Source organism: Bos mutus, chromosome 5 (genome assembly GCF_027580195.1).
Source record: "Bos mutus isolate GX-2022 chromosome 5, NWIPB_WYAK_1.1, whole genome shotgun sequence".
NCBI lineage: Eukaryota > Metazoa > Chordata > Mammalia > Artiodactyla > Bovidae > Bos > Bos mutus.
In genome coordinates, this window is record NC_091621.1 from 111,910,976 (window position 1) to 111,931,143 (window position 20,168).

At 61.8% G+C, this 20,168-nt stretch overlaps 2 protein-coding genes across 2 annotated transcripts in view; one reads left to right on the plus strand and one right to left on the minus strand.

Annotated features, from left to right (window-relative positions):
* Positions 1-20,168, plus strand: part of CACNA2D4 (calcium voltage-gated channel auxiliary subunit alpha2delta 4) — a 66,433-nt gene that overhangs the window by 37,838 nt on the left and 8,427 nt on the right. The gene's annotated exons all lie outside the window — the stretch shown is intronic.
* Positions 1,805-19,761, minus strand: LRTM2 (leucine rich repeats and transmembrane domains 2). Its single transcript, XM_070371851.1, has 10 exons — positions 19,610-19,761; positions 17,740-17,860; positions 14,965-15,150; positions 12,993-13,157; positions 11,204-11,295; positions 9,843-9,925; positions 9,350-9,405; positions 6,968-7,055; positions 5,970-6,560; positions 1,805-3,470 (listed from the first exon to the last, which is right to left on the minus strand). Exons 1-10 carry the CDS (start codon positions 19,759-19,761, stop codon positions 3,016-3,018), a joined length of 1,989 nt encoding a protein of 662 aa, XP_070227952.1. The 3' UTR covers positions 1,805-3,015.

Sequence of the window (20,168 nt, forward strand, 5' to 3'; positions counted from 1 at the left end):
CACACGCCCCCTGTCTGTGCAGGGGAGGAGGAAGGACAGCCTCAAGGCCCAGCCGAGGGCCAGGCAGGTGGACGAGGAGGGATCCTTTGACCGCTAAGTAGCTGCTTCGCAAGAGTTTATGCAAAATTTCTAGGAATGTACCGTTCTGATCAGGACCCACTATCAAGTCTCTGTGAGTGCCAGGCCTGCTTGGGGAATATCTAGAGCATCATGTGCGGCTGCCATCAGCTGCAGCTGTGTCCCCAGCACAGCGGCTGTGGTCGGAGGATCTCTGTCTAGAGCTGCGCCTGTGTGAGCCCAGCAGGCCTTCAGACCTCATGTGCCCAGAACAGCGCACCTGTGTGTTACCCACACTTGTGCAGGCTGCGGGGGCCTGTCCTCTGCCCCCACAAGCACCAGTCTCCCAGTTCTGCTGTACCCATCAGGGTTACAGGGGGACACCTCCCCCTGGTTACCCCAACCCAGGCAGAGGCCCAGCTGGGACCTCCCCCAGTTACCCCCCCTACCCAGGAAGGGCTCCAGCTGGGACCTCCCCCAAGTTACCCCCCACCCAGGAAGGGGTCCAGCTAGGACTTCCCCCCAGTTACTCCCTCCCCAGAGAGGGTCCAGCTAAATTCCTGGAACAGGGGCCTACTAGCTCTCTTCTCCCTAGGGTTTGCTCCTGTCTCACTGGGCTGGGGGTGGGGGCGGCGGTGGTCACCCAGTGGAGGGCTCCCAGTTAGGAGAGAATTCCATCTTGGTCTGAAGAGTGTAACCTGTGTAGCCTAGGCCCAGTCAGCCAGAGGCCAGTCAGGCAAGGTGGGTCACTCGGGCATCAGGTGGATGACCCACCCGGAGGCCTTCTTGTCCTCCCGGCCACTTCCTCTCCTGGCCGCCGTCCCCAGGCCTCCGGTCCATGATTTTAATCCTGTCTGCTGAACCCTTAGGAGAGGTCATCTGTGTGAGCCCCAAGTCCTGTCGGCCTGTCCCTGGAGTCAGTCTTAAAAGCACAGGATGTTAAACGGGGTACCTCCTGCAAACCCAGAGACCTCCCCGAGACTGGTGAAACCTGCTCCCCTAAAGTGCCCTTGGGGAACCCCTCTTCCATCACGCAGCAGGGTCCCTGGGTCAGAGGTGCACCTCCTACCCCACGGTGTCAGCCCTCAGCTTCAAGGTGGCCAGGCTCATGGCAGGGCTGATGCAGACCCGGGTCTCTGTGCTCCCCCACTGCCCTTCCAGGGGTGCCCCAAAGCCAGGCCTCAGCTGGGAGTTTCCATTCACCTTAGGGGACTGGAGACACCCCATGACCCTGCCTAGGGACCCTGTCCCAGCTCCCAGTTCCAGGCTCGCCTCCCGCCCAAGGAAACCAGGAGGCACGTAGGAAAATACAGTCTTTATTGGTCATCTGAAACAACAAACCAGAAATATAATTTTGCCTTTAAAAATCTTCTGTCTCAGGCTAAGACTCCACCATTGACAACACCCAGCCTTCCCCCACTCCCCGAATCCCCAGATCCGGTGTCAGCCAGCACCTCAAAAGAAGGAAGACTGTGGCCAGCTGGGTGGGCAGCCTGCACTAGGCAGCCCCGTCCTTGTCCTGCCTCAGACCCGTGTTCTGGGCACCCACCCCCCCGAGACCTCCCGTCTCAGAGCCAGAAACCGGCCTGATGGCTCCCAACCCTCCATAAGCTGGGGAAGGCTGGTCCTGCAGAGAGAGCCCCAGACTCACCTCAGATCACACTGACCAAGGAGGCAGACCTGGGCAAGGAGAGCCTGCACTGCCCCCTCCCACCCCCGCCCCCAGCCTCGGTCCCTTTGGGGGTTTAGGGGCTACGGGTAGAGATAGACAGGCTCCCAGGGCTGTGCTCTGGTTTGGGCCCCAGTCTAGGGGCCGCGAGGATTGTGGGAAGCCAGGTGGAGCAGACAGAACGCTGGGAAAGGGACCCCGCCCCCCCACTGATGCCTCTGAGCAGAATGCAGGCGGCCTTTTGCTGCTCCCAGCGTCTGCTTGGGATGTGCTGGCAGGGCAGTCACAGAGTATGAGCCAGTCCCCCACCCCGAGGTCACAGGCCCAGGGATGCTGAAGGTAGGGGCGGGGGGATGAAGGTGCAGAGCAACAGTTCTGGGGCTGCAGGCTGCGGGAGTGGGGGTGGGGGACCCCATAGGGCCTGGCAGGGATGTACTTCGGCAGCGCTGAGGACAAGCCCGGTCGGTGGTCTTTACCTGGACACCCGGGGGGCCCGCCGTCCACACACGCTGCAGCCTCAAGGCTTCTGGGCCAGCAGCGTCCCCCAGAAAGCCCAGCAGGAGAGGTGTGAGCAGGTTACCATGGCAACGAGCAGCCTCATCCAGCACCTCCACCTTGGCCCCTGGAGAGGATCTGAAAGGAATCCTCGTGGCCATGGGTTTGGGCTTCTCCCTGTCAGCTGTGGGAGGTTGTGTCAGCAAGCAGGAGATTGTGTGGTCTGGGTGCCGAGACCATGTGGGAGGCCTGGCTCTGCTCCCCGAGGTTCTACGACCTCTGTCCCCATGCGACTGTGAGTGCAATGCCGAGCGACTGGGAGAGTGACCAGTGAGCGGGGAAGGGAGGTCAGTAACTCAGGGCCTGGTGGTGTCAGCCAGGGCATGGTGCTGGGTTTCCAAGCGCCGGTCTCAATGGCAGGGCTGGTCTGACTGCACGTTGGTACCAGCCACTGGAAGCTGGGCCCAACATCGACCAGCTCAGAAGAGAGTTCCAGAAACTGGCCCCGCACCCCAGATGCAGGCTAAATGAGTCAAGCCAGAGGTGGGGAGCATCACAGGCTGTGAGCTCTGACTGCAGGAGAGGCTGAAGGGGCATGGGGGCGCCGGGCCCAGGAGCCTCTGTGGCACACCTGTCCTTTCTGCCCACAGTCCAGAGCTCTGGGGGCCCCAGGAGGAGCGTCAGCACATGCTGGTGGCTTCCGGAGGCTCAGAGTCCATGGAGGCTGGGAGGAAGGTGGAAAGGGGATGGCAGAGAGAGAGCCAGCGCACTCCCCCACCCTCTTTGCCGGGCTCTCAGGCCACGGAGGAGATCTGCTTCTGGTCCTCCTGCTCGCCCTCCGGGTCGCCCATGAGGGGCTGGCGCTTCTTGAGCTCGCGGTGGTACTTGGCCATGAGGGAGGCGTAGATGCAGCCGTAGGCGGCGGCCACCACCATCATGATGCAGACCACACCGCAGACCACGCCTGCGATGATCACCGTGCCGATGGCCCGCCGCACGCTCACGGGCCGTGGCCTCTGCTTCTGAGGGCAAGCGGTGCTGGGCTCGGGCTCGGGCTCAGGGCCCGGCTTGGGCTTGGCAGGCTCCGGGCTGGCCTTGGTGCAGGGCGGCCCAGAGACCTCCTGCCCGGCTGAGCTATTCTGATCCTCCAGCTGGGAACAGTAGTTGAACATCTCCATGGGGACCATGCGCATGTCCTTCCCTCTCAGCTCCTTGGGCAGGGTGCAGGCCAGCTGGTCCAGGCGCCCCCCTGCATCGGGAGCGAGAAAAGGTGGGATGAGAACCAGCAGTCCCTGTCCCAGCCCCAGGTCCCACGTGGAGGGCCCAGGAGGACCATTTTCCACCAGCAAGGCAGTGAGTCCTGCAGCCACAGTGATAGGAGAGGAAAGTGGGGGACTAGCGTGTATGAAGCCTAGAGCCGGGGAGGTGGGTACACATGATGGCATTTAATCCATGCAGAAGCCTTGTGACGTGGACAGTGTCCCTGTTCCTATTTGATAGAGAAGCACCAGACATCCCCACCTTGCCTGCTCCCTGGAGTCAAACCAGCCACCCCCTGCCCGGTGCTCAGGAAGGAGGGGCCACGACCCAGATGCAGTCCATACCCCTCCTTGCCTGATCCCCGCTGGCCCACCCAGGCACTGTCCTGATCCCTGCTGACCTGTCTGTAATCCCCGGCACCGTTCTCCCCAGAGTCTCATGCCCCCAGGCTCCTCAAGCTAACACCAAGGGCAGAAGTCAGAGCCACACTCCTCCAAGAGGGACCTTGGTCCCTAAGGTACCTCCTTGGAGAAGGGAGAGGAGAAACCACAAGAGTGGTGTCCTTCTTAGAGCAACAGTGGCCCCGTCAGTGCCCTGGCCGTAGCACCTTGAGCCCAGAGGCATCTTGTTAGGGCACTCCGAAGACCCCTGAAGGCAGAGGAGGGGCCATAGCCAACGAGGGCATGCAGGCCACAAGGCTGCCCAGGCTCGCCCAAATGACGGCAGAGCCAGACTTGACCTGGGGGAGGCGGGTGCAGATCGCAGGTGGGACGAGAGGAGAGGAGCTGCCCAGACACCCCCTTTTGGCCTCTTTCAGTGTCCGGAGACCAGGATGCAGGCACTGCCTGCCCCAGTGGAAGGGCCTGGGCTTCTACCCCCTGTCCCTGCCGGCGCCCAGCCCAGCCCAGCCCAGCTGCTGCAGACTCCCCACACAGTAGACATCAGTCTTTCCCGGGTGCAGGAAAAGCCTAGGTTCTTTGTTTTGGTTCGGTTGGTGTCTTTTGGAGGCATGCAGGGTGGAAAATAGCTCCAAGAGTGACAAGGTCCTACAATGTACATTCCCCTCCGTGCTCTTTTCTTCCTGGTGACCGATGACCGTTTGGAGGGGCAAGGATGTCCCCTGCAGGTCACACATCGTTCTGGTTGTCCAATTCCCCCGTGCCGCCAACCGCCTATGCAAGGCTTGCACCCTGTGAACTGTGTCCAGGGCCTTTGTACCAGCGGGAACTGGCCATGGAGATGGGGCGACCTCACCTTCCTGCTCCAAAAACCTGAGGCCGACTCCCTCCCGGCCACGTCATCTTGTGCAAAGTACCTAAGTCGCGTAATCGCTCACGAGGCTCGATTTTCATGGCTGTCATAAGAATGACCATCTCAGCTGCTCTAAGGGGTCAAGCAGGTCATGGGTCAAGCAGTAAAGATACTTGGAAACTGGAAACTATACAAGTGTTCATTATTATTTCTCCTCTCACAAAAAATGGGAGCAATTACCACAGTGACTAATATTTTATGGCACTTCATCATTTGTAAAATGTTTTTAATTAACTAACATATGAGAATATTAGGCAAATAATGAGATTGTGGAAACACTCTGAAACAAAAGGAGTCAGCCTGATGAAAGCGTTAGAGTCCTTTTCACATCAATTCATTCATTCAGCAAATATTCTTGGAGCCCTACTTTGTGCTGGGCACCAAATTGGGTCTAGTTAAGCCTGGTTAAATATTACGACTTCTACCAGCAAGCAAGTGGACATATAAATGAGTAAGCTTTACTGCAGACCCACTTTACACTGAGTACTTTTCCAGTTACTTTCCATGTGTTTCCAATTTAATCTGCACAGGGATTCTCTGAGGCAGATATTGTTATTTGCCCCGTTTCACTGATGGGGGCACAGCCACAGAGGCTAGCCTACTTTCTCAAGATCACACAGCTAGTAAGTGGCAGATCCACGAAGCCAACCCAGATCTGGCGCTTTTAACCAGGAGGCTTATATCTTTGCCCTCCTGTCCATTTCATTTAATCATTTTGAAGCTTTTTCTAGGACTTGCCCGGGGTTAACAAAAGGAGTAAGGGAAGGAACTGGAAACCAGAGGCTTTGGGCTTCTTAGCTAAAGCTTTGATAACAGAACTTCTTGGGAGGAGGAGTTGAGATCAGCGTCAATATGAAAATGGGATTGCATCTGCGGATCTGAATTCCGCTCTACCTCCTGAAACTGTGGGTGTGTAAGAGGTGGCTGCATTATTCAGAGAAGCGAGGGTGGTTTTAATCCATCCCCTCTTCCCTGGGCCCAGGGATGCCCAGGGGACAGTTACACGGTGTGTTCAAGCCTGTCCTGAAAACCTACAGAAGGGAGAGCACGTGGCAGGGAGTCAGTCTGGAGAGAGAGAGGGTAGAGAAGGACGGCTGGAGCGGAGGAGACACAGGAGGAAGGGGCGGCACCAGGCCCTCTGCCTGCTGCTGGCCCGTCCAGTCTCCCCTGCACTCACCTCGGTAGGAGAACCACTCGAGCCAGCGCTTGAAGTCCCGCAGGTGGCAGTCACACTCCCAGGGATTGTCTGCCACCTGCAGCAGCTGCAGGCCGGCCAGGGGCTCAAAGGTCCGGCGGTCCAGGCTCTGCAGGCGGTTGGCACGCAGTGACAGGGAGCGCAGGGCAGGCAACCCGTCGAAGAGGCCGGGCGGCAGCCGGGACAGCCCGTTGAGGGACAGGTCCAGGTGGCGCAGGCGCGGCAGGGGCCGCAGCAGCGCGGCGTCCAGGGCCCGGAGGCTGTTGTTTCGGAGCTGCAGCTCCGTCAGGTTGGCCAGGTCCCCGAAGGCCATGCGTGGCAGCCGGTCCAGGAAGTTGTTGGAGAGGTCCAGCCGCTGCAGGCCCGACAGGTTGGCGAAGGCCCCGCCGGGCAGGGAGCTCAGCCTGTTGTTGAGGAGCAGGAGGCTGCGGGTGGCGGCCGGCAGGTCCGGGGGCGGCGCAGTCAGGCCCAGGCCGCTGCAGTCCACCTGCAGGCCGCGGCCGTCACACGTGCAGGGGAAGGGGCAGGCAGGGACAGCCTCCGCCGTGCACAGGGCGATCCAGCAGGCGAGCCCTGGGGGACAGACGGGGGACAGAGGGACAGACGGTCACCGCCTCCTCCTGTTGTCCTCTTCATGCAGATCCCACAGCAGGGCCTTGCCAGGATCCCCATGGCCACCCACAAGTGTGCACTAGCATGTCCTAACCACGTGAGACAGAACTCAGTACCGCAGCACCCTCACGTGAACAGATCCCGGGTGGTGGGTCACCTCGGGCACCTGGGCCCCCGACACGATAGACGGACACGACAGAGGACGTGGGGCTGTGAGGGGACCTTCCACGTCCCTCTCCAGGGGCGCTGCAGTGGGAAAGATTCTCTTCCCTTCTCTCGATGCCCACCCCCCACACGCACCTAGAGCCGCATGGAGAGTGGGTGGGGGCCGTGCTGTAAGCACCAAGGGGCACACCAAGCCCCCCTACCCCGGCCTGCAGGAATCCCACAGCCAAGACGGTCCAGCACCTCAGGGTGAGGAGGGAGCCCCGGCACCCAGTTCCCATCCCGAGACTGCTGTGGAAACGACAGGGTGAGACGCCAGTTCCCCCTCCACGCAGAGGACACTGGGGTGCAAGCCACACAAATCTTGGGCCTGGACACGCCCCACATCTGTTCTCGCTCCACGACCAGCCTTGCCCTTAGCTGGGGGCTCCGTCCCCAATTTCTGCAGGAGGAATCCGATGGCAGCGTTCCTTTCGTGGTCTCACAGTTTGCCCAGAGCCCTTGTGGCGGGGCTGCAGGGGAAGGGGCCCTCAGAAAACAATGCCTCGCTCCGGGGTCTACCCTTCTAAGAGTGAACTCAAAGCCCCCTTCGCTGTCCTGGGTGTCCCCGTGGAGGGGGAGGGAGGCTGTCCAAGCTCAGAGGAAGGCCCCAACCAAGGAGCGATGGACAAGTTCAGACCCACTCTAGCCACTTGGCTCCACTGGGAGGGGCAGCACCTCCCTGACCAGGTCCAGGAGGGGGTGGCTCTGAATCTATGTCCAGCAGGGGTCTGGGGTCTGGTGTCCCGAAGGGCAGGGCCTGAGGGAGCCGGACAGGACTGCACCCCCTTTCCTGGAGGGTCAGTGACACCTGAGAGGCCTGACCAGGCTGACACCTGAGCCTCTCTGTTCTCAGGGGCGAAATGAGCACAGGTAGGGCCGTGGATGCCAGCTGGAGGCCCTTCCGGCCACCCGAGGTCACCTGCTGGACCGCTGACCTGTCGCCCTCTGAGCCGACTGCGGTCCAGGCAGCCTGCCCAACTCCCCCCGCCCTGCCACTCGGAAGTCAGCCTCCCTTCCTTCGGGCCCCACTTTCCCCAGAGAAACACTCAGCCCATCCGGCCTCCCCACTCAGAAGGACCGACAGGACTAGAGATCACCGTCCCCCCGCCCCGAGAAATTCGGGCCAGCGTGAAAGCTCCGGTGACGAGAAAACAGAGCCGTGTGTTGCGAGGTGTTGAGTGATTCTAGAAGGAGGCTGAAAGGGGAGCTGGGCGTCTCGGGGCTCAGCCGCTCTGCATGGTGAATAATTCAGCTCGTCTATGTCGTGGGGCGGTGGCATCTCAGGGCTGACCGGGTGCCGGCAGGTCAGGTGGACGGACGTCCCCCTGGGATGATTCTTATCTCTTACCCCATAGCCTTGACCCTTCAGCTGTGCGAGAATTCCCAGGGCTTCCTTCACCCGACAGCTCACTAGTCTCCCTTGTGGGAAGTGGGCAGCCTTTGTGTGCCCATATACAGGGGAGGCCCTGGACCACACCCCTAGAGCCCTTCCAGCGCCATGTCCCCAGAGCCCACTGGTTCCCTCCATCGTGGGGCCCTAAGAGCGGGCTCCAGGCCCACTCAGCCTCCAGCCAAGCACAACAAGAGGTTTGCCATTAGAAGAGGGAGATGGGGCCCCTGGGCTCAGGAGCAGACCCGTCTAAGGGGACAGACCTGCATGTGGGACCCCGCTCCCAATCCGCCCATCACGGAGCTCAGAGGTGGCTCTTCCCCTGGAACCACGGGCAGGGCTGGTGACAGACACCCGGGCAGATGGTCCCTGCAGCCCCGCTAGCCCGACCTCCCCCCACCACCCACTCACAAGAGATCCGCCTCCACAGAGCGAGCCAGGTGTGCCCCTTGGTGCCCCTCGGCTCAGGGCTGCCGCCCGGGGCCAGCATGATGGCTGCACTGCGGCCAGGCCCTGCACCTCCGGGGAGAGGAGCCCCCGTCCGGCCGTTCAGTCACTCCTGAGAGAGAGGGAGAGAGAGAGGAGCAAAGCGGGCATCAGGTGTTCCAGCCCAGGGGTTGTGGAGGGGGCTGGTGTCTCTTTACACTCCTCTCCTGTTCTCAGCTCTGATTCCCTGGCTGGGGGAGAAGGGGAGGGAGAGGGCTGAGAAGCCAGGAACCTCAGCCTCCCTGGATGAGTCAGGGAGCGTGCAGGGGCAGGCGGGCATCCCGGGAGCCCTCAGATGGAGCCCAGATGGCACTGAGCTCCAGGCTAAGAGGTTCAGGAGCTGTCCATCCCCCTCAACCCCAGCCCCCATCCTCTGCCTGCCCCTTCTCCTTATCTCCCTGGATGATCTCCTGAACGTGTTTGGAGTCATGTGACCTCTGTGTACAAGCCTCCCCCACATCCCAGGTGCCTAAAGCCAGGGCTACCTGGCTCCCCACCCCACTGCACTCTTACCATGGCCCCCAGGGAGGCAGAGACCAGGCCCAGCACAGGGGCAGTCGGTAGGTCAGTCAGTGGGTGGGTCACGGGAGAGCCCCAGGCCCCGCTTTCGCCGCGGGGCAGCCCCCTGCTTTCCCTTCACGGTCTCCTAGTGGGGGAGCAGCCGTACTCTGTCCTCCGCCTCCGGCAGGTCTGGGGAAAAACTCATCAGCTCAGGGGCTCGTGCTGCAGTGGGGAGACAGGTCCAGCAGAGGGTGAGCTTGCAGGGCCAGGGACAAGGAGAGGGGGTTCCACCTCCCAGGGGACCTGCTCCCACCCCAACCCAATGGCACAGGCCCTCCCTGCTTCCCTCCCAATGTGGCCAGGGGCCCCATCACAGCTGGGCCTGGCGCCAGGTGGGGAAGGCCAGTTGGGAGGGGGACCGCGATGCTGCTCGCAGAGGGCGGCCACATGGGTCCCCCCGGTGGCTCCAGGTTGCAGCCTCCCGCTCCCCCTCCCACAGCCAGTTTAATTCTGGGAGCCCGGGAGCCAATGGCAGAGCCGAGCAGATGCTGAGGAGGTGGGAGGAGCTGCTGGGGGCCTGCTGAGCCCTGGAATCTCATCACCATCAGGGTTTCCCTCGGGCACCAGGGGCCTCTCCCGCCTCCTCCCCCCTTCCATACAGCTGCCAAGCTGCCTCCTGGCCTCTCGAGCCCAGTCGGAGAGCAGCGCCCGCGGGTCCTCAGCAGCGGCCAGGCAGGGGCACCTGCTTAGCGTGGGGGCCACTCGGGATGGGGGGGTAGGGAGGGAGGGGACCGCTGTGGTGGGGTGGGGCGGACCTGGCTCTGGCTCTGGACTTCAGCCCCCATCCCCTGCTCTGGAGGGCTCACAGCATCGCAGGGGCTGCAGAGGAGGCACGCTGGGCAGGTGTGGAGTGAGGGAGCAACCTTGAGGATGGACCAGGGTCCTGGGCTTGGCGATGGAGGAGCAGCTCAGGGGTCATCTCCGGATGCGCCCCACCTCCCAGCACCAGACCCCATGGGCTCCTGGCTGAAACGCCCAGGTCAGGGTGGGCTCTGGGTTCCAGTCTGTGTCAGCCGCTCTGTAAGTTAAACCCCATCGGCTCCCTGGGTCTCAGTCTCCTTATCTCGAAGGCAATAAGCAAAACATACTGTCCCCCATGAGACCAGTCTAATCGTGGGAGGCGAGTTCATGTCTGCTGAACTCAGGACACACTGTCTTGGAAGACAGTCTAGGTGACCCCAGGTAGACACAAGGAGAAGCCAGGGCCCCTATCCTCCCCAGGGAGGGGTCAGCAGCTTACAAGCCTGGCCGCTGACCACTCTTTCCTGCCCCCAACCTCACACCCCTGTTCCTGAGCCCATGCCAGGCAAGCAGCTGTCACATGGCAGTCACCGTGGGCCAGGCTCACACACAGCCTCCAGACCTCCATCACCGAGGTCACTGTCCACCCTCTCGGCCCCGACCCTCGGAATAGCCCCTCAATGCTCCCACCAGCAAGGACCTTCATGTCAGCCGCTCAAAGCATCCACCCGGTACCGGGCGGGTCAGCAGCCACCCAGGCTCAGAGATGAAGACCAGCTAGCCTGGTCACACGGCCGGCCAGGGACAGAGGCCCGCTCCCTGGTGATGGTTCCCTGCAGTGGCCCCAGCAGGTGTGGGCTGAGCAGGGTGCACACACGCTCCCAACATGGCATGTAGGGAGACAACCCCAGAGAGCGTGCAGCCCGGGCACGTGCTGACACACGCATACGCGTGCACTCACGCACCCTCAGATGCTGCCCCTCCGGCAGTTCTCAGGTGCCCCCAGCAGACAGGTGCATGGGGTGGCGGGGGAGGGACCGCTGGCCTAGAAGCAAGGTCGAGAGAGGCCCCTAGGGGGCGCTTCCACACTCAGACCCACCCACGGGTCTTTCCGGCTGCCATGGGGAGACAGGTGGCGGAGAGCCCTCTCCCCCAAGCCCAGGCCCCATGCCCACCTGGGCTCATCCCCACCTCCCCACCCAATCCCCAGAGTGAGCACCTGTCCGTGAAGGTGACTTGAGTGCAGGTCTTGGCACCCCACCCCCCAGCTTGAGGTGCATTAAAGCCAGCCAGGTCCATTAAAGCCACTGTCTGGGGGGAGGGGACACTGGTGGCCCTGAGATCTCCAGAGAAGCCTGACAAGAACAAGCCCCTCCCCAGGTCCATGGGGTGCAGACTGCTCCTTGGGGAGTGGTCCTGCCTGCCTGGGGACCCCAGAAGCACACCTCAGGGACCCCTGGGCCCAGAACTCTGCCCTCCGGCCCACCTTCAACTTGAGGACCCCCTTCCCCCAACAAAACCCGGAAGCTTTCAGCCTCGTTAGGAAAGTGTGACCTACATCAGGAAGCTGGGGGCACAGCTGCTAAGGCAGGCGCTGGCCGCTGAGGAATAAATTCACACTGTCTGGGTGGGGAGACCCCACACACCGTCTGGGAGGGGAGACCCCACCCAGGTGGAGAACGGAAACAAGTGAGGGTGGGGGTCTCCAGGCTCCGAGCCCCTCAGCCCTGTGGGCATTTTTGTCCAGTCCAGGGACAGGGGCACAGAGCGGAGGGCAGCCGTGCTGAGAGAATCGGGGCTGAGATTGGTCAAGAGCTGAGAGTCGAGCACCCCGAGTACCCCCTCAGAGCAGAAACTGGGGCTTTATGCCCCACCCAGCCCCTGCTACTCAAGGGCAGTCCAGGGATCAACAGCACCAGCCTCCCCAGGGGCTTTCTAGACCCAGGCCAGGCCGATGGGGTTGGAACCTGCCTCTTAGAAGATCTCAGGCAATTCATGTATCTGGTCAAGTTTGAAAGGCCCTGGGCTTGGTCACTCCTCTCCTGGGGGGCTATGTCAGGGGCCCGAGCAGCAGGGGGCAGTGCTGGAGTGGTACGGGTACTGGAAGCATCACCTCCTGCAGGAAGGCTCTGGACCGGGGAGACATGTTACCATAGCCACAAGCAGCTGTGCGTGGTCCCTGGTCCCCCAGCTATTCCCCGGGCTGAGACGCGCTGTCAGCCCCACTTGCAAATGGGAAAACAGAGGCCCTGGAGACTCAGTATCTTGTCTCAGGTCAGGCAGTAGAAGGTGGCAGGCTTGTGTCCAAGCAGTCCAGCGACAAGTCTGCTAACCCGGCTGTCTTTGCAGGCCTTTAGGCCGGTCCTGCTTTGCCCTGCCTGCACATGGAGGCTGCCGGAGCAGGAGGCAGGGGGCAGGGACGGGCTGCACCCTCTCAGCTGCCCAGCTTCACAGCTGACCCCATGTCTCCTTGTCCGCTGGCTCAGTGTACCTGACGCAGTTGTTCTTATCAAACTGGTCGCCCCCTCCCCGACACCCTTCTTCCCAGGGACGCTCACAGATGCCATGGGGAGAGTCCTGGGGGACAGGGGTCTTCCTGGAGGGGTGGGGAGGATGCTTTCTAGAACCCCTGCAGCAGGGGCTGTGCACTGAGGTGAGCATGTGGGCTGGGAGCTCCAGGGAAGCCGGGGCGGGAGGTGCTGACGGGCAGGAGGCGGCAGCTGGAGCAGAAGGGCCCACGTGCTCCCTCCCAGCCGCGTGGGGGGCCGTGTCCCCTGGAGACTTGGGGGCCAGAGTACCCTGGAGACTCGGAGGCGGGCGCCTCGCCTGGCCCCGTGAAGGAGAGGCCTGCCGTGTTCCTGCCTCCTGCAGACACCCAGCTTGGGGGGCCTCTGATCTCTCTGTGTTTCTGCACCCACCCTCTCTCCCCCTCCAGGCAGGGCTGGCTCAGTCTCCGGTTAGAAACCTCCAGGAAACCCCACAGGCCTGGTGTCCACGCCCCTCCTCACTGCTGCCAGGTCACGTCCATCCCCCTTAGCCCGGTCCACACCCCACAGCCGGCAGCGTCCACTGTGCCTTGACTGGCGCGCCTGCCCCTGGGACATCATGCCGACCGGCCGCACACCCTCCCCACTGGACCTCCACCCCAGAGCAAGACTTCTGCAGTCTGCGCTCTGCAGAGAGGTGAAGGTCACAGAGGCGAGAGGCCAGGCTGAGGCCACTGCCCAGGGCCCCGAGGGCAGCGCCCTCCTTCCCGCCTACCCAAGCCCAAAGACCCCCCATAGGCAGGACTGGGGCACCCACACTGAGCCCTGGGGGGTGGCACCAGGGCTGTGCCCTCCACCCGCAGCCGCCGGTCTGGCCTTCCGGGCCCTTCCCACCTCTTCCCTGCCCGGCACCCGGAACACGCGGCTCAAGCAGTGCGGAAGCAGGTTTTTTTAAATCTCTAAATTTGTTCTTGGAGGAGACAGCCTCCTGGTTCATTTTTAAATGCGAGTCCCGTTTTCATCCCCAACTTCCTACAGCCTGGCTTCCTTGTCAGACACTCCCGATCTCAAGCAGACCCTCTGGGAAGACGGACATAAAGTACCCCCACCCCCGTCACTTCTCATAGGAGTTGCTCTTGGGCAGGCTCTGGACTAGGCTCAATGGTGGCCTCAGGCAGGCAGGAGATGAGGAGGTCTGATCTGTGTAGTGGTGGGGAGAGACCTCCCCTGGCACCCCAACCTTTACAGACCCCTTCCCAGCCCCTCAGCTTGGGGACTGAAATGCGGGCAGGGTTTGCTCGCTTGGCCCCAGACACAGCTTCCAGGCAAACGCAAAGGAGCCAGATCGGATCTTAAGAAGCCTCCCCCTCCTCCTTCCGCCACCCCCGGCTGGCTTCCCTGGTCTCCCTCTCTTGGCAGAGCCGAGCCTGTGCAGTGGGGAGGGGGAATCGCTGTGGGTTTCCCTCCCAGCTGGACTCCTCCACCCGTCTCCACGTGCTCAGCCTGCCCCCCAGCACCCCACCCCATGTAGTTATCTAAGCTGCCGGGCGTCAATCTGAGTCAGACCAGGTGATACCCAGCCATGGCCTGATAGCCAGGTGCCAGCCTACCCCCGCCCACCCCAGGCAGAAGACAGCAGCTCAGGGAGAGGACAAGGAGGCCCGGACGCCTGGTCAGGGGGCCTCTGTCCTGCACTGTCTTGTCCTGGCCACCCCAAGCTGAGTCCACCACCCCCTCTAAGGCTTTCTGACCCCTTTGTAGGTAGAGGGGGTGTACATCTGGGGGACTCCAGCCTCAGCTTGGTTCCTGGGGCCCCCACCAGGCCTGGGTGGGCTGAGAGCTGATCCAGAGCCTTGAGGAAGGGCAGGAGGAAGGGCTTGGAGGCTCCCCTCCCTCGTCCACTCCCAGCCACGCCCCCCAGGGAGGCTCCGCTGGAACCTAGGGACTAAGGTCCAGCTGGGGCGGGCTCCCCTGCACCCCCGAATAAGGGCAGCCTCCTGGAGGCCAGCGCCCCACACTGAGGGCATCCTGTAGAGAGGTCAGTCAGCCCCCTGAGGTCCAGTGCCCCAGGCTGCCCCCTACCCCACAGACGTCCGCTGTGTCCCCTTCACATGGCACCCAGATCCCAGGGCTGTCTGTGCCGAGCTGGGCATGCAGGTGGCCCAGGGCCCCCGGCTGGCGCCCCACATGCTGCAGGGATGGTTTCTATGCCACCGGGCCTGTCGTCTGGCCCTGTGGCTGCCTTCTCCCTCCTCCTCCGGCAGAATGCTGGCTCCTGTCCCCAACACTGGGAGGTCAGAGTTCCCTGTGCCCTTCAGCTGCCCAGATGTCCGGTCCTGAGTCCCGCCCCAGCCCCAGCCATTGCCCCCAGGTAGGAGGCATAGCAGCTGTCCCTGCAGGCACAGAACCCAGCAAGGATGGGCTCGGGCCCCAAGCCCAGCTCCCGCAACGCCCCCCCCCAACCCTGCACCCCCGCCGAGCACTCAGCACTCACCTTTGGCAGGAACAAGCCCCTTGAATCAGTGGTCTGAGCCGTCCAGCCAGCCCCTCCTGGAATTCCTGGAGGAATCAGACAGCGGCACAGCCCGATCCCCAGCAGGACCTGGGTCCCCAGCAGGACCCGGCAGCAGTGCACCGGCGGGAGCAGCCTGCGGCCGGCTGCCTCCTCCTGGGGCCAGGGCTGCCGGGTCAATGGCACACGGAGGAGGAGAGGGAGGGACAGAGGGAGCCGCGGAGAGGGGCAGGCGGGGAGGGGCGCGTGTGTGCAAGCAGAGAGCAGCGGAGTGACAGCGGGGGAACATCCGCGATGACAGCGACAGGCGCGCACACGGGAGGCGGGCGCTCGGGCGGGCGGGCGCACACACACGGAGGCGCTCACCCTTGAAACCTCCCATTTCAGAGGGAGCCGCGGCCGGCCGTGAACTCCAGGGGCAGAAGCGCTGTGCACCAGCGCCCCCCACCACCACCTTCCCTCCCCGCCTCCGCAGGCTTTCCCGCCCTGGCTGCCCCCCACACAGCATCCTCTAGCTCTGTCCCCTCTCCCCTTTCCTTTGGGGACCAAGCGGCAGGACCCAGAGCACAGAGGTCCCCGGGAAGCAGTGGGAAGCCGCTCTGAATCTGTTCAGAGGTGGGGGCCGTATCTCCCACCACGCCTGCAGGAAGGGAAAGCTGAACGACAGTCTTGGTCAAAGGGACACCTTCTGGAGGGAGGGGTACATGAGCGCCCATCTGTCTGAGGTCCTCCAGGGAGGGGCCCCAGGCCACGCAGAGCCAGTGGCATGCAGACACACAGAGGTCACTGAGCCTCGTGACCCGAGACCAGGGCTATCTGGGGAGGGAGATGCAGGCAGGCTGGGCCGGGGCCTGGGGCAAGTTTTCTGGAGAGCCCTGGGGTGAGCCTGGAGGAGCACGGGGGTGGGGAAGGGGGGCAAACCAGCCCCTTCCCCAGCCTGGACCTCTGGCTGGATGGGGAGAGATTGACATCAAGAGCTCAGAGGTCTCTCTACCAGCCAGTCAGGACGGAGGCGTTGGAGAAATTGATATTCCAAGGGAAGGCAGGGGTTGACCCGAAGGAAACGAAGTCAGGGACCAGTCGGGGAGGAGCTGCCGGCCAGAGCTGGACCCTGGTGACCTTCCTGGCATCTTTCAAAGCCTGCCTGATGGCTGGACGCGTGGCGTGTTTGTCAGGGGTATCCAGAGTCCCTCTTCCTTTACGCCCGCTTTTGGGGGTCCGTGGTCAGCACTGGGTGCAGGCTGAGAGACCCCTCGACACTCCTGCACCTTCTTTCTCTGTCTGCTCTGCTGGGCAACAGCAGGAGTGCCCAGAGGAAAAGCAGCCTTCCCTCCCAGGATCCCAGCCTCCCGCCCTGCATCATGAGACTGGCCCCCACCTGCCCCACACACCCCCTTGTCCCCCGGCTGCTCCCAGGACAGCATGTCCTTCCCAGCATCTGGAACCCTCTCCTCACCCATGGGGCACCTTCCCCTCCTTGAAAACTCAACCAGAACTCCCGTCCTGGTGCGCATGTCCGGCTGGACCTTCTTCTCTGACCCATATCACAGAGGACAGCTGTCTGTGGGTGGGCGGGTCATCCCAGGTCTACAGTGGAAGGCCCTTCCAGAAGAGGGGTCTGCCTCCCCTGGCTGAGTGAGGAATGGGCAGGGATGGAAGAGCTCAGCCAGGTGTCAGGGTCCAGAGGCTCTGACAACCAGCCATTAGCTGTTTGTGAACCGGATGCGGGGTTACTCACTGCCCCAGAGTGGACAGGTGGATGACGAAGTCTCTGGGGTCCCTGAGCACCAGCTCCCCAGCTGCTACATAAAGGATGGGCCCCGTTGACCCACAGCCGCCCGACCCCCCAGGTCAGCACAGCCTGCCGCTGGGTTTCAAGGGCACGGTCGACAGGAGAGCGAGGGGGGTGATGGAGTTTCCGACTCCCAGGGCACGGCGGCTCTGGCGGGGCGGGGTTGTGCGTGTGCCGCACGGCTGTTTTGTTTTGCCGTCTGTGATGACAAAGCAACGCGGAGGTGACAGCCAGGACACAGAGCAAGGAGGAGCGTCTTGATAAGCTGTCTGCCGCCCGTGGCCTTATTGAGGCTCTTTGTCTGCCAGCCGTGTGAGCGAGCGGGTCTTAAAGAAAAACTGCTTTGCAGGAAGCAGGCAGAGGAGGGCATGAGGCGGCGTGGATCAGGGGGACAGGCAGGGCGGGGGCAGGAGGAAGGGGTCTGCTCGCCCCCCCTCCAACAGGTTGTGGCAGGTCCCCCTAGGGACCAAGGTCAGGCTCTGATGTAAGGACCTGCCAAGCACAGGCCTGGGATGTGGGGACAGCAGCCTGGGAGGATGGAGGCCTCACCTGCCTTCGGCCTCTCCATCTGCAAACCCAGGACCAAGGGGTGGTCTCACCTGCACAGAGCAGTCTTCCGGGGGGTTGCCAGGCAGGGGTGGCCAGCCTGGGGCCCACTGGAGCAAGGGATGAGGTGTGAGAGCTGCCCTGGAGTCTCCCTGGAGGAGGCTGGGCTCTTTGATGGGGTGGAAAAGCATGATTCAGTTTGTGAAGCAGGCATTGAACAAAAGGGTTTGAAATGATTCGAGCCCCAGGTAACGTGTGGTGGAGCACAGCGAGCAAGTTGTCCTTAAATCCTTGAAGATGCCCCCTTCCTGCCCACTTGTCTCCCCCCAGGCCCTGCACCCTGCCTGCCTCACTCCAAACCAACCCCTGCTCTCAGCATCTAACAGTTCTTCCCTAGGAAATTATTCTTCATGTCTCACCTGAATTCCCCGTCTCTTAGTGGATTTCCCTGGGTCCTCTAGGGCACCAGGCACAGCTAGATCTCCAGCATTCAGCACCTCCATCTCTAGGAAGGAGGGGTTCCGAGTGGAGGGAGGAGTTCTGCAAGGCCCCCACCCCAAGGTAAGGGGAGTCCTTGCAGAACTGGCTCACCAGTCAGGGGGCGGACTCTGCAGAATTCACAAGCATTTATTTTATTTAGCTCGAAAAGTATTTATTGAGAGCCTTGCTATGTGCTAAGTGTTATTCTCGGGGCTAGGGAATTCCAGCCCCCTGCTCACTGCTAGCCCCCATTCTAGGTGGGGCAAGACAGACTATGGACGAGGAAAGTAAATGTCATGCTTCCTAGAAAATAAAGAGTGATGAGATAGAGGGTGAACGGCCAGTCGAGGGGAGGACCTCATTATCCGGGAGGTCAGGACACTGCATCAGGAGATGCTGTTTGCGCTGAGATCCAGTTGTAAGACGGAGCACTTCATTAATTCTAGGGAAGTGCATTCCGAGGGTGGGGGTGCTGGTGGAGGGGAGCGGGTGGCTGGTGCAAAGGCCCTGGGTTGGGAACAGGCTTGTTCAAGGGAGTTAGGGATTCGGGCTGAAATCAGAGAGATCGGCAGGGCCTTGGATGCCAAACCACAGAGAAGTTTCTATTTTGTTCTGAGGGCAGCGGGAAGGCCTTGGAAGGTTCTGAGCAAGGGAGAGACACAACTTAACGTTCAGGAAGGTCACTCTCTAGGCTCCGTGGGGAAGGATCCGCTGGGGGGTCCGGGGCGTTAATCCAGGTGGGATGGGGGTAGTGGTGGGGTTGGAGAGAGTGGGGAGATTCATGAAGTTTGGGAACAAGGGGAGCAGCACTCTGGCGGGATGTGGGAAGATAGTGACCATTAGGTGGGCGATGTGGCCTCATGTGGGGAGGGTTCTCAAGGAGGCTCTGGTTTGGGGAGAAAGCCACAGTCGGGTTTTGACCATGTGAAGTCTGAAATGCCTACTGGTGACCGGGGTGGACCGACAGCAAACAGTGAGGTGTCCCAAGTCCTAGGACCAGGGCCTAGGGCCTGGAGGGGCTCGTGAACCCACTGTGAGATGGACCCTGGTTCCGGAGCACAGGCTTGGGGGCTTGCTCCTCTGTCTCCACCCGTGAGCCTCAAAGCCCTGTCTCCTTAGGGAAACCTTAGCCCCGCCCTCTCGAGATGCCCTGGGTTAGAATCCCAGAATTTCTTCCAGTTTGGAAATGCCACAGCTCCAGGAGACCCGGCCCTGAGCCATGGAGTGGTAAGGCTGAGTCTGGCTCCAGAAAGGGTCTGAGCGCTTGGACCCAGAGGCCAAGGTCAGGGTTTCTTAAATCCCGAACCATTCACACTGCTCCCCTCTGGCCATTGTTAGAAGATGCCTCCTCTTTTGCTCAGCTTCTTCCTACACGTGAGAGAAGTCTGTCTAAAATGAAGAGCAGGGCGACTTCCCCAGTGGCCCAGTGGTTCAGACCACGCTGCCAGTAGAGGGGGTGTAGGCTCGCTCCTCAGTCAGGGAACTGAGATCCTGCATGCCCTGGGGCACAGCCAAAAGACTAAAAATGAATAAATAAAATGAGCATCAGGGGAGGTTGTAACAGGAAAAACGAGGGATATGGCTGAGGGGCCTCCTGCAGCCGTAGGGAGAAATGGGGGAGGGGAGCGTCCTATCTCCTTCCCACCCACTCCTTTCATACACACACACCCCCAGACCCGGCAGGAGCAAAGAAGCCCCCGATTGTGGTGGGAAATCTCCCTGTTGGGGTGACGTGGTCTCGTGAACATGGCAGAATGCTGGGGACCCCGTTTCACAGAGGAAGGAGCCGCAGACCTCGAGGGGGCTTACCCAGGTCCATCAGCGCCCTCCCGACAGGGGCTCACATCAGGCCCAGAGGAGAGAGTGGCCAGGGGCCTTAGAGACCCCGGCAGTAGGTCTTCGTGTTTAGGGGCCGGTGACTTGGGCGTGGATCCCCCCTTCCCCCCCGAGCTGTCTACCATGTGGACTCAAGCTCGGGACTTTAGCTGTCTGACACCCAGGACATTGTCTCTTATCTTCATCCCTGATGGTAGGAAGCAGCCTCGTTTCTTTATGCTTTCTCTTTCTCTACAACTTGCCTGTCTTCCTATTCTCTGGGCCCAGATTTCTCCTAGCCTCTGGGCACCACCTCGCATTCTCCCAGCCTGTCTGGGGACCAGAGAGGCATGGTGGCTCTTGTGAGCAGCAGCATCAAGCCGGGTTTTCCGGGGCTGGGAGCCTCCTGCAGGCCTGCTCACTGGGTCCTGCTTTGTAAGGAGGAGCCTCTTACACGGGGGCCTGAGCGGGCCGGTGGAGGGGTGTCGCTCCCACAGGGCCCTGGACTCCAACCTGGGTCTCAGCGGGAAAGTGGGACCACCTCCCTGGGCAC